This window comes from Neovison vison, chromosome 6 (genome assembly GCF_020171115.1).
Source record: "Neovison vison isolate M4711 chromosome 6, ASM_NN_V1, whole genome shotgun sequence".
Classification (NCBI taxonomy): Eukaryota; Metazoa; Chordata; class Mammalia; order Carnivora; family Mustelidae; genus Neogale; species Neogale vison.
In genome coordinates, this window is record NC_058096.1 from 8,939,452 (window position 1) to 8,952,330 (window position 12,879).

The 12,879-nt window shown below is 40.6% G+C and overlaps 1 protein-coding gene across 11 annotated transcripts in view; it reads left to right on the forward strand.

The window, feature by feature from the left end:
- SETD4 (SET domain containing 4) overlaps positions 1 to 12,879 on the forward strand; it is a 92,872-nt gene that overhangs the window by 46,286 nt on the left and 33,707 nt on the right. For 4 of the 11 annotated variants that reach the window (XM_044250951.1, XM_044250959.1, XM_044250962.1 and 1 more), the window contains exons 1-2: positions 3,331 to 4,027; positions 7,103 to 7,176. In XM_044250951.1, coding sequence (XP_044106886.1) covers positions 3,951 to 4,027; positions 7,103 to 7,176 — 151 coding nt within the window. In that variant the 5' untranslated portion in view covers positions 3,331 to 3,950. The other 7 variants (XM_044250954.1, XM_044250957.1, XM_044250952.1 and 4 more) reach the window with 6 other exon arrangements.

Below are 12,879 nucleotides of genomic sequence, written 5' to 3' on the forward strand. Positions count from 1 at the left end.
CGCCTGCGCGAAGCCGGAGGTTGCTAGGGGCTGCGGGGCCGGACGCGCCCCCTTAGGGCGTGGCTTCCCGGGACCTCCCCGGAGCTGGTGGAGAATGGGTAAGGCTGCTAGGTTGATTTGCTAAACTGGCGGTGGGTGCCCGGGCTCGTCTGACGACTGCCCCGCCCTGCAGTGGGGGTAATTCTTCTATTTCGCAGAGTCACTCACGGTTTAGATCTAAACTGAAGCTTTGTACTTGGTTCTCCATGAGTTTTCCCTCGTATTCTCCCATTAAACTATTTGCGTGTGCACTTGAAGAAATAGCGTATTTGTCTAGACTTTTTTTTTTTTTCTTTTCTTTTCTTCTTTCTCCTGATGTTTAAAGAAAATCTCTTGAACTAAAGTCTTTGGAACTATAGTTATGGAATAAGCTAGGAGCAGCATGGCAAGGGATCATGTGTGTGTTGTTTTCTTTCTTAAGTACGTGAAAGCAAATCTACTTGCTAATCCTTGTATGGTTTTTACATAATAGTGGGGAACATTCACTGATAAGTCACAGGATTACCTCCCTAGTTGTTTGCAGGCTCATCAAGTTACTTGTCAAATTACTTAAAAGGTCCTGCAGGGTATAGGTGGGAGGGGGGATTTGAAGCCCTTTCTCACACTCTTAACTTGTCAGGGTTCATCTTATTTTCCCAGTTTCAAAGTGAGGAAATGGATCCCCAGAAACTTCATGAATTAGTTCAGTGGTGGGAAATAATTTTTCTTCCTCTTACTTCCTATTTACCCAGAGGAATAGGGGACTATAAAAAAATCAAATCTCGTTTTTGTACTGTCCCTGTAAGGGAGTCACAGCCACTAGTGGCTATTTAAATGTAAATTTAATCGAAATAATATAATTTAAAATTCAGTCTTTAGTTGCCTTAGCTATATTTCAAGTGCTGAGTAGTCACATGTGTTGTGGACGCTGTATTGGACAGTGCAGATCTACAGTATTTCCATCACAACAGAAAGTTACAAGCAATGCTTTAGATAGACTCCAATTATGCTGCAATTTCAAGGCGGGTTTCCAAGCAGTTGCAAATAACAAAACTGACAAAACAAAACTAACAATCTGGGCAAGACCCCGGCTTTCTTTGACCTAAATTTCTATTGAGATAATTGCAGATTCACATGCAGTAGCAAAAAGGAATACAGAGACTCTTTATACTTTATCCAGATTTCCTTTATGGTAAGGTTTTGCAGCAGTATAGTACAATATCCTAATGAGGATACTGACATCAAACAACCCACCAATCATATTCAGATTTCCTCAGTGTTTCTTGTACTTACTAGTGTGTGTATTTGGATCTGTACAATTTTATCAATGTAGGTTTGTCTGTCCAGCACTGTAGTCCAGATATAAAACATTTCTATCAGCACAAGGACCTCCAGTGTTGTTTTTTTATAGTCAAACATCTCTCTCTTGCCCACCCTCCCACTCCATTGCCTGGGAACCAGTAATCTGTTCCTTATTTTATTTTTTTTCAAGATTTTATTTATTTATTTGATAGAGATCACAAGTAGGCAGAGAGGCAGGCAGAGAGAGAGAGAGAGAGAGAGAGAGAGAGGAAAAAGCAGGCTCCCTGATGAGCAGAGAGCCCGAGTCAGGGCTTGATCCCAGGACCCTGAGATCATGACCTGAGCCGAAGGCAGAGGCTTTAACCCACTGAGCCACCCAGGTGCCCCAAATTTTTATTTACTTATTTATTTTAAAGTAAGCTCTGTGCCCAATGTGGGGCTTGAACTCACAATCCTGAGATCGAGAGTTACATGCCCTATCAACTGAGCCAGTCAGGTGCCCCTGTTCCTCATTTTTAAAAATTGTTTTAAAAATGTTACATAGATGGCGTTGTGCAGTGTAACCTTTGGGGATTTTTTTTTTTTTTTTTAACTTGGGATAACTAAGATCTTTGTTTTGGATTTTCTTTTATCTAAGTGTGTACTTGGTGGGTCATTTGCTGGCCTCTCTCCACATTACGTGCTGCTTTCTTCTATAGATGGGTTGAGCCAGTTGTTAGAAGGAATTAAATTCACTAAGAGAGCCATTCACAGATAGCATATGGTATGCAGGAAACTGGGCATGGTGAGGGCCTGCTGTTTCAAAAGGCAAATTCCAAAAGGGCCGTGAATTATATCTTCTACCTATTTGTTTATCCTTTTAGTACTGATCCCACAAGACTTTACAGGTCAATGAGGCAGGACACTCAAGAAAATGCAATACATAAAATATCATGGAGAAGTAAAAATTTAGCATATGATGAAAGTGGTATTAACAATTATGGGATTAACAAAAAATTATTGCAAAAATGGTAGTGGGGAAAGGGAGTGATAATTGCATAATGTCCTCAGCTAATTTCTAAAATGAGAAAAAAGTGATGTCTTACTTTTTCAATTTACAGTTACATAAATGAAACCATAAAACAGATAAAAGAAAATATACTAAAATTTGTGGGAAAAGGACTTTGTAAGCATAAGAACATGAGAAGAATCACAAAGGAAAGGACAGATTTAAGCATGGGGAACATTCTGAAACTTTTTTTTTTTTTGAAAAGCATGCTAATTTAAAGCCAGTGAATTAAGCAGGTAACTTTTAATTTTTTTCCTCCCTGTCAAATTTGGGTCTTGGACCTGGTGGTGTGTTTGTGAAGCACCTACCAATTTCCATACATAGCACCTTGTCTGACTTCTGAACAACTTGAGAAATGAAACAAAAGAGTAAAGTTGGAGGCTCCAGATCTCTGTAGTATGAGCTAGCTTGGAAGATACTGCTTAGTTGTGAGTCAACTCTGAGATTAACCTGGCTGCTATATGGAGAAGGAATGTTTATCACATCTTTTAACTTGTGGAATAAACACATCTTTACCATCCACTGGTTGAAAGCAGCCATTTTATTTGCTTAAGAGTACCCAGTTCTTTGGTATCTGTTAACATAAAAGACGGAGGAAAACAGTACTGTTAAATGACAAGTTATTAAGCTCTTAGGCTCTTCTCTTGCCTGTGATCATTTACACTCATAGAACTCCAGTTGGCACCGGCTTTTCTTCTTACATATTTTGCTTGTTTAGGATGTTCAACAAGCCTTCTTAAAAGGGTAGAGCATTGTTTTGATTTGCAGAATCAAACTGTAGCTGAGATGCATAGTAGATAGGTAACTCTCAGCAATTAATTTTGTTAAAGATAAATAACACTGGATACTATTTAAGGTGGTAAGGACAGAGTTCATCAGTAATAAGCTATTGAAATAGGGAAGTGGTTCCAGCATGAACTGAACTCAACTTGGATTTGTACAGAGGTGGCTGAGTATTTTAAAGAGAGAACAAGGGGGTAGGGATGGGAAATGGAGGGGCTTGAGTAGAGTCGGAGAAATGAAAAATTATAGAGTGGGTCAGTGCAAATGTCCTTAAGCCAGCTGTGTAGGCTATGCAGAGACTGAGAGACAGAGGCCCTATCCTTTCTGATGATGATATTTCGAAGGAATGGCTTTTAAGTCCTTGAGAAAACACTACTGAGTTGTAGGAGTCAGATTGTAAATCCTTTTTTAAGTAAATGCTCTAACAAATGGTGGTGAAGGGCTTATTATCAGTTGTTGGCTAAAACAAATAGTAAATTCTTTTTGGCAGCCTTGAGTAAGTTAAAGAGGGCTAGGGTCATCTTAGGGATGCAGCTTTGAGCTCTCAGAAACTGTTAGTGTTTGCTTTTAAAAAATATAATTTCAGTGTGTGTGGGGAGGGGATGAAATCAATGTACTGCGTTTGTAGATTTTATAGGTCAAGACCGAGGTCTAGTTCAGAGGAAGGCTCAGAAGAGTCTGGCTAGAGTTTCCTCAAGGAGAGAATTTTTGCCAATTCCTATCTAGAAAATGGGAATATGCATTATTTTCCTCCCTCATAAAAGGAAATAGTGTCTCTTTGGATCTTTTTAATCCTGTCATGAATTCATTTGTTCGAGGATGTGATGTTTGGAGCTGCAGCAACTGTCTTGACACTATGGAGAAACAAACTAAAAGGCGAGTAGCTAACTTCCCAAGAATGGCATTGAGGAAAATTAGAGCCTTGATCCTTGATGACAGCATTGAATCATAGGTCCAAATCTGGAGCCAACTCTTTCCAGTTCCCCCTTCATTATTTCCAGCTCCCCCTTCATTTTTCTTTCTTTCCTTAGTATTTTTTTTTTTTTTTTAAAGAGAGAGCATGTGCTTTAGCAGTGGGGGGTGGGCAGAGGGAGAAGGAGAGAGAGAATCTTAAGCAGGCTCTCTGCTCAGCACAGAGCCCAATGTAGGGATCCATCTCACAACCCTGATGTCATGACCTGAGCTGAAATCAAGCGTTGGATGGTTAACTGAGCCATTCAGCTGGTCCCTATCCCATTTACTTTTCAATAAACTTAATTTTAGAATATATTTGTTGAAAAGTTGCATATGTAGTAGAGAATTCTTCATCAAATTCGCCTTATAATTAACATCCATTATTTGTCACAAGTAAAAAAGCAACATTCAATAGCAGTATTAACGAAGTTGCGTGCTATATTTGGATTTTACTAGCTTTCTTCTATTCCAGGAGGCTCTCCAGAATGCCACCATTACGTGTAACTGTCATGTCTCCTTAGTTTTTTGTTTTTGTATTTTTTGTTTGTTTATGAGCTTCTGTGTTTGCTTGTTTTTCATGATTGTGTCAAAGTACGTGGTTGGGCGTTTTTGGGTTTGTCTGATATTTTTCTCAAGAAGAACTGGGGTTATGGGTTTTGGGGAGGAATGCCATAGAGGTGAAGTACCCTTCCTATATTTGGGGAGCACGCTTTCAACATGATTTATCAACGTTAATTCTCATCACCTGACCAAGGCACTATCTGCCAGGTTTCTCCACTGGAGTTAACTTTCTTCCCTCTTCACACTGTACTCCTGGGAAGCAAGTCATTAAGCACAGTGCGGAGGTGGGCAGAAAGCGAGCTCCATATCCAGGAACTCTTTAAGGCTGGGACTGGGGTAGCGAGGCTCTAACTCACGTGGCGCGACGCCAGGCCCCGGCCGACCGAGAAAGGGGCGGGGCAGGGCGGAGGCAAAGGCGGCCGGGGAGGGCCCGACGTTGAGCCCCAGCGCGAGGCGGAGGTCGAAGTACGGAGGGAGAAAGAGGGGAGCCGATTGCTTTACCCGCCGGGCCTTGTGAGGCTGCGCGCCCAGGAGGACCCTCTCCTCTTCCAAAAATAAGACTGCGCAGGCGGACGTTACACAGCGCACTCTCCCCGCCGGCGTGCTCTGGGGTTTATTTACTCCAGACTCCAGCTGGGAGGGGCGGCCGCGGCGCTTCCGGGAAACTAGGCGCAGGCGCAGGCGCAGGCGCAGGCGCAGGCGCAGGCGCAGGCGCAGGCGCAGACGCACGCCCGGGGGTGGTGGCGCAGCGTGGCGTGACTTCCGGGTGGAGACTGAGGACTTCGGTTGGTGAAGGCTGCGGGCGGGCGTTCCTGCGCTAGGCGTCTACCGCTTGTGCTTGCGCCCGCTCTTTAACTCGAGTTCATCTGGGGTTTTCTTTGGGTTTCTCCACGCGCTGGGCCCGCCGCCTCTCCGCGAGGTGAGCCGGAAGGACTTGCGGGGTGATGGAAGCTGGGGGACGCGGGGTGCCCGGTCCCGGAGCGGGTGGTGCTGGAGCTTTCCTTATGTTTTCATTGTTTGTTGTGAAAAGAGCGGCTCAGCTCGCAGACGCCCACCAGGCCTGGCGTTCAGCTGCGCGCTGCAGTAATCCCCGCCTCCTCCCGCCCAGCCTCCGTCTTCTGCACATCCTTCAGCGGATGTCGCCCCAGAAGCCGCGGTTGAGACGCGCTGGGGGATGCTCAGGAGCCTGCGGCCGGGAGTTGGTCCCTCCAGGGCCCGAGGCTCAGCCTCAAGTGCGAGTCCAAGGCTGGTGGGAGCGAGGCCGGGGGGTTAGCCGTGCTGTCACCGGGCGTCCCCGTACTGGCGAGGCTCTGGACACCGGAGGGGACGAGCCGCGGTTAGCTCCGGGACCCAGCTCGAGCCATGGGTCGATCAGGGAGCCTTCCACCGCCGCCGTGGGATGTTAATGGGGCCCGATACTCATTTCTGTCCGGTATTAGTAGTAGACGACTTTGGAACCAGTTGTGTGGTTAAAATGCACATATACGCACACAAGTAATATTCATGTTGTGTGATTTATGTGCTCATATATGAGTAAGTCACAGAATGGGAGGATACAGAAGTAATAGTAAAAGCTGCCTCCTCAGGCACGTTTTTGAATATCTTTCCTTAACTTCTCTTGTTTTATGAACATACTGAATGTGTCAAAAGCAAACCCAAAAGGGATCTTTAAATGTTCTGCAGCTTTATTTTCCATTTACTGTATCTTGAACATTCGGACACTTGCGCACATCCCTTTTTCCTGTTAATGGTTGCATAATACTCCACACCACTGACTATCATTCTGGTGTGGTTAAGGTATTTAATTTTTTATGCTTCCAAAGACGTAGCATGTAAAAACTACAATAGTAATTTTAGATTTTATGATCATTCCTTTGTTCTGTCTGCTTTTCATGGCCCCCATTCCCTCCCCAATCTGTTGCAACCCCCCTTTACTTATATTGATTTCAGTGTCCTGGTTCTAAGAACAAATCATTATTTCCTTCATATTAAAAGAGGAATTTTTTTTTTTAAAGATGATTCCCCCCCCCCCAAGACTTACTGGCTGATGAGGGCTTCATGGCTACTCCTTTTTTTAAAAAGTGGGTTGGGTTGGTGCTCAGTAGATGTTGATTAGAATGGAGGTGTGTAAGTCACCAAAGCATGCAGTTGTGAAATCAGTTTCCAGGATTTCGATGATTAATCAAGATAAAACCATTTTGGAAGAACTGATATAATAGGCATTCCCTTACTGCACAAAGAATCATGATTTAGCTGACAGTATAAATGTTTGTGTACTAAAACACTTTTTAGAGAAATGGTTTACCAAATAATATAAGTTTGTGTATTTAAATCCTTGTAGGTACAAAGAAGAGTGTTTGTCATACAATCGGAAAGGAAGGCAAAGAAGATGCTTTTGCTTTAGATTGGACAACTGAACAGAAATTGCAATTTTAGGATGAAGAGGGGAAGAGGAAGAACAAGTCGGATCAGAAGACAGAAACTCTTCAGAAGTTCCGTATCAAGAGGAGGTACAGTTTTGATCTTTTAGTGCCAGTGGTGCAAAGAAGGTTGAGTGGTGTTAACAGATACACATAGCTTTTCTTAAAGGCACATGGGCAATGTTCAAAGAGAATATTTCTTAGAGAATACTCTTTTTAATAGTGCTATTATGTACTTTTAATTATGTACAGTCCCTAGTGGGACTGTGAATATGTTTCTCATTGCTTTCAACTGTGTCTTCCTTAGGGGTGACTCCCAGGTTTCTATTTCTAGTCCTGACCTTTCTTCTGACCTCCAGCTGTCTGTAGAGTATCAGTGTTTGATTATAAATTCATCATTTCAGATTCAGTGTAACGGAGTGTGAACAAGACATTGCATGTGGAAGTGCTTGGCAAGCTGGAAAGTACTATATAAATGCAGTTATTTTTAATAAAAATTAATAAAAATCCTCCTGACTCCAGGCCTATCAGAAAAATTAGTAAAACTCCTAGTTGACCCCAAGCCTGTCAGCACCATCTGAAGGAGTCTTTTTACTATTTTCTTCTTTGCTTTCTGTAACCAAGATCCTACTAAATATCATCTAGTTTTTCTTAGGTTAACTTCTCCTCTCTTTCACTACTGGAAGATGAATTGAGGTGACTCTTTGCTGGTTTACTTACACCCTTGTTTTTCTTCCTTGCTTGTATCCATTTATTGCTTGAATCTCACTTTCCTAAGGAACTACTCATATGTTGCCTTTTTTGGGTTAAAAACCTCCAGGGATATTCATTCCCTTTTGCATGGTATCTATGGGCTCCATCCTGCCCCTCCTGTACCAGAAGTATGTTCTCTCCATACCTCTCCCTGGGCACAACGCACACATGTCTGCCTCTGCCGTGCCATTTCTCATAATCCTTTAGTCTAGAGCACCTGTTTTCCTTCTCCCTGCTTATTCAGTTTTTCTCCAACTTTTAAGATTGAGGTGAGATCTCACATTCTTGGTAATGTCATTTTCAGTTTTCACTGACATCACCCTTTGTTATGATGCTTAAGGACCTATGGTTTTTTAGTTGTTTTCTATCAAAGTCTTATTTCCCAGCTAAGTTGTCAGCTTTAGTATTTGAAGAACATGTTGAACATTCCCTACTGTGGTTAACATAGTGCTGTGTCTATAGTAGTTGCTAATTGAACACTCACTGATTAAATGCTGTTACTGTAAGATCTGTTCTCTAGTTTATGGTAGGGTATTTTGGAAAACTTTTATCTTGGATTTTTTTAAATAATTTTTTTTTTAAGATTTTGTTTATTTGACAGAGAAAGAGAGGTCACAAGTAGGCAGAGAGTCAGGCAGAGAGTGAGAAGGAAGCAGGCTCCCTGTTGAGCAGAGAGCCCGATGTGGGGCTCGATTTCGGGACACAGAGATCATGACCTGAGCCGAAGGCAGCGGCTTAATCCACTGAGCCACCCAGGCACCCCTTAAATCTTGTTTTTAAAAATGTTTTATTGAGGTTTAATTTGACATAACAATGAATGTCAATATTAAGGTGTATAATTTGATAGATTTTGACATGTATGTTCACATAGGAAACTATCACCACAATCAGAATAATGAACATATCCATCCATCTCAAGAAGTTTCCTTGTTTCCCCTTGTAATCCTTTCCTTTTGTCCCTCTTTACCCATCCAGGCCACAACTGATCTGCTTTCTGTCACTATCAATTTATTTGCATTTCATAGTTTATATGATCATATAGTATACCAAATGATTTAATAACACAGTATTTGGCTTCTTTTACTTAGCATAGTTACTTTGAGATAATTATGTGTATCAATAGCTCCTTGTTTTTTAATTGCTGAATATATTCCATGAATTGTTTATTCTGTTGATGGACATTTGGCTTGTTTTTATTTTTAGCTGTTATGAATATTTGCATACAAGTCTTTGCATGGATGCATGACTTCTTTTCTCTTGAGTAAATCCTTAGGACTAGAAAGACTGGATCATATGGTGGGGGTAGGTGTATCTTTTAAAGAAACTACCCAACTGTTTTTCAGAGTGGTTGTATAACTTCACATTTCTTTCAGCAGTTCATGAGAGTTCCATCTTTTGCCCATGTTTTTTATTAGCTGGTTTTCTTTTTCTTCCTTTTTTTTCCTTTTCCTTTATCTTTTTATTTATTTTTTATTTTTTTTATTTTTAAAATTTTGTTTTGTGGTTATGGTAAGTAAGGCATTACTTTCCATTACATCTTCTTACTGGCTCTTGTTTGTACTTGTCATGGCTGTTGATTTTTGCGCATTGGTTTTTGACTGTACTATCTTAGTATAAATTCTCTTCTATATATTTTTTGCACCTTCATTCTTTTATTTTTTGAGCTGAAAATGCTAATATTTATTTATTTATTTATGACATTTAATTTTTAAAATTCCAGTATAATTAATGTACAGTATTATTCTAGTTTCAAGTGTACAATATAGCGATTGAACAGTTCTGTACCTTACTCAGTGCTCATCAGGATAAGCGTACTGGTCTTCTCCATCCCCTCTTTCACCCATCCCCTCACCCAGTTCATCTCTGGCAACCATGGTTTGCTCTCTGAATTTGAGGGTTTTTGTTTTTTTTTTTTAAAGATTTTATTTATTTATTTGACAGAGAGATCACAAGTAGGCAGAGAGGCAGGCAGAGAGAGGGAGGAGGCTTTAACCCGCTGAGCCACCCAGGCGCCCCTGAGGGTTTGTGTTTTGTTTTTTTTACTTTGTTCATTTGTTTCTTAAATTCCACATAGGAGTGAAATCATAGGGTGTTTGTCTTTCTCTTACTGACTTATTTCACTTAGTATTATGCCCTCTGGATCCATCCCTATTGTTGTAAATGGCAGGATTTCATTCGTTTTTTGGCTGAGTAATCTTCCATTCATCTCTCGATGAACACTTGGGGAGCATTCATATCTTGGCTATTGTAAATGATGCTGCAGTAAACACAGGGGTGTACATATCTTTATTTTTTATTTTTTTGAAAGATTTTATTTATTTATTTCACAGAGACAGTGAGAGTGGGAACACAGGCAGGGGGAGTGGGAGATGGAGAAGCAGGCTCCCCACCAAGCAGGGAGCCCAGTGCAGGGCTCAATCCCAAGACCCTGGGATCATGACTTGAGCTGAAGGCAGACACCCAAAGAGTGATTCAGTCAGGCGCCCTGTGTTTTTGTATTCTTTGGATAAATACCCAGTAGTGGAATTACTGGATGATATGATAATTCTATTTTTAATGTTTTGAGGAAGCTCCTTAACTGTTTTCCGCAGTGGCTGTACCAGTTTGCATTCCTGCCAACAGTGTGCAGGCGTTTCTTTTTCTCCACATCCTCTCCAACACTTGTTGTTTCTTGTGTTTTTGATAATTAGCCATTCTCACAGGTGTGGTAATAGCTCATTGTAGTTTTGATTTGCATTTCCTTGATGGTGACTGATGTTGAGGATCTTTTCATGTGTCTGTTGGCCATCTGTGTGCCTTCTTTGGAAAATTGTCTGTTTTTTTTTTTTTTTTTTAAGATTTTTAAAATTTTTTTGACAGAGGGACACAGTGAGAGAGGGAACATAGCAGGGGGAGTGCGAGAGTGACAAGCAGGCTTCCCGCTGAGCAGGGAGCCCGATGTAGGGCTCCCTCCCAGGACCCTGCGATCATGACCTGAGTGGAAGGCAGATGCTTAAGGACTGAGCCGCCTAAATGCCCCTCTTGTTTTATTTTTCTTGACTCCTTTGTTTTTCTTGACTACTGAGAGTTCTTTAGATATTATGGATACACGTATTTTATCAGATAGGTGTTTTGCAAGTATTTTTAATCATTCTTTGGCTTTTTTTACTGCCCTTAACAGTGTCTTTCTTTTGAGGAACAGAAATTTGAAATTTTGGTAAAATCTTGTTTATCAGTTTGTTTTAGGATCTTCCTTTTGTGTTGTACCTGAGAAATTTGTATAACCCAAGGTAGCAAAGACTTTCTACTATTTTTTCTTCTAAGCAGTTTGATAGTTTAAGGCTTTATATTTAAGTCTGTGATTAATTTTGAATTAATATTATATATTGTACAAGATAGGAATAGTTCATTATTATTATCATCATCATTTTTTTTTCCTTAGGTAGGTCCAATTGTTTCAGCATTTATTGAAAAAACTAACCCTTTTCCATTGAATTACTTCTGCACTTTTGTAAAAAATCAACTATTCGTATATGTCTGTGTCTGTTTTTGGACTTGCTGTTCCGTTTCATTGATTTCTTTGTTAGTCTTTTTTTTTTTTTTTTTTTAAAAGATTTTAAAAATTTATTTGAGAGAGAGAAAGAGAGAGAGAACGCGTGCATGAGATGGGGGAGGGTCAAAGGGAGAAGCAGACTCACTGCTGAGCAGGGAGCCTGATGCAGGACTCTATCCTGGGACTCCAGGATCATGACCTGAGCCAAAGGGAGTCGCTTAACCAACTGACAGCCAAGTGCCCACCTTTGTTAGTCTTGATGACAGTGTCACATAATCTTATTTACTATAGCTTTATAATAAGTTTTGAAATCAGTATTTCAAGGTGGTTTTGACTGTTGTAGGTGCTTTGCATTTCCATATGGATTTTAGAATCATTTTGTCATTTTTTAACAAAAAAGCCTGCTTTAAATTTATTTGGATCATATTGAACTTATTTTTCCCTTTGAGGAGAATTTGCCAACCCATAAAGAAGGTCTGTTTCTCCATTTATTAAGGTTATTGACTTGAGATCTTTTATTTTTTAAATTTTTTAAAAAAGATTTTATTTATTTATTTGACAGACGGAGATCACAAGTAGGCAGGGAGGCAGACAGAGAGAGGAGGAAGCAGGCTTCCTGCTGAGCAGAGAGCCCGATGCGGGGCTTGATCCCAGAACCCTGGGATCATGACCTAAGCCGAAGGCAGAGGCTTTAACCCATTGAGCCACCCAGGCGCCCACCCTGACTTGAGATCTTTTAAAAATTTTTTTATTTTAATTGTGGTAAAATAAACATACTGTAAAATTTACCATTTTAATTATTTTTAAGTGTAGTCCAGTAGTGTAAAGTACATTCACATTGTTGTCCAGCTTTCTCCAGAACTCTTTTCATCTTGCAGAACTGGGATTATATATCCATATAATAGTAACTCCTCATTCCCTTCTTTTCCCTGGCCCTTAGCAGCTACCATTCTACCTTTTGTTTCAGTGAACTTCTTCTAGATAACTTATGTATGTGGAATCATACAGTATTTGCCTTTTTGTGACCGGCTTATTTCATGTAATGTAGTGCCCTCAAGAGTCATCTGTGTTGTAGCATGTGTCAGAATTTCCTTCCTTTTTAAGGCTGAATAATATTCCATTGTATATATGCCACATTTTCTTTATCCATCTCTCTGTTGATAGATATTTATTGTTTTTTCCCACCTCTTGGCTATTTTTGAATAATGCTGCTATGAACATGGGCAGATATCTCTTCGAGATCCTGCTTTCTATTTTGGATCTATATCCAGAATTGGGTGCTGGGTCACTTCTATTAATTTTTTGAGCAGTCACCATAGCAGTTATACCGTTTTACATTCTCACCAGCAGTGCTCAAGAGTTCCAGGTTTTCAACATCTTTGCTGGCACTTTTCCTGTTTTTTGTGATGGTAGCCATCCTAATGGATATGGGGTGACACACATTGTAGGTTTGATTTGCGTTTCCCAAGTGATTAATGATGTTGAACTTTTTAAATATACTTATTCAC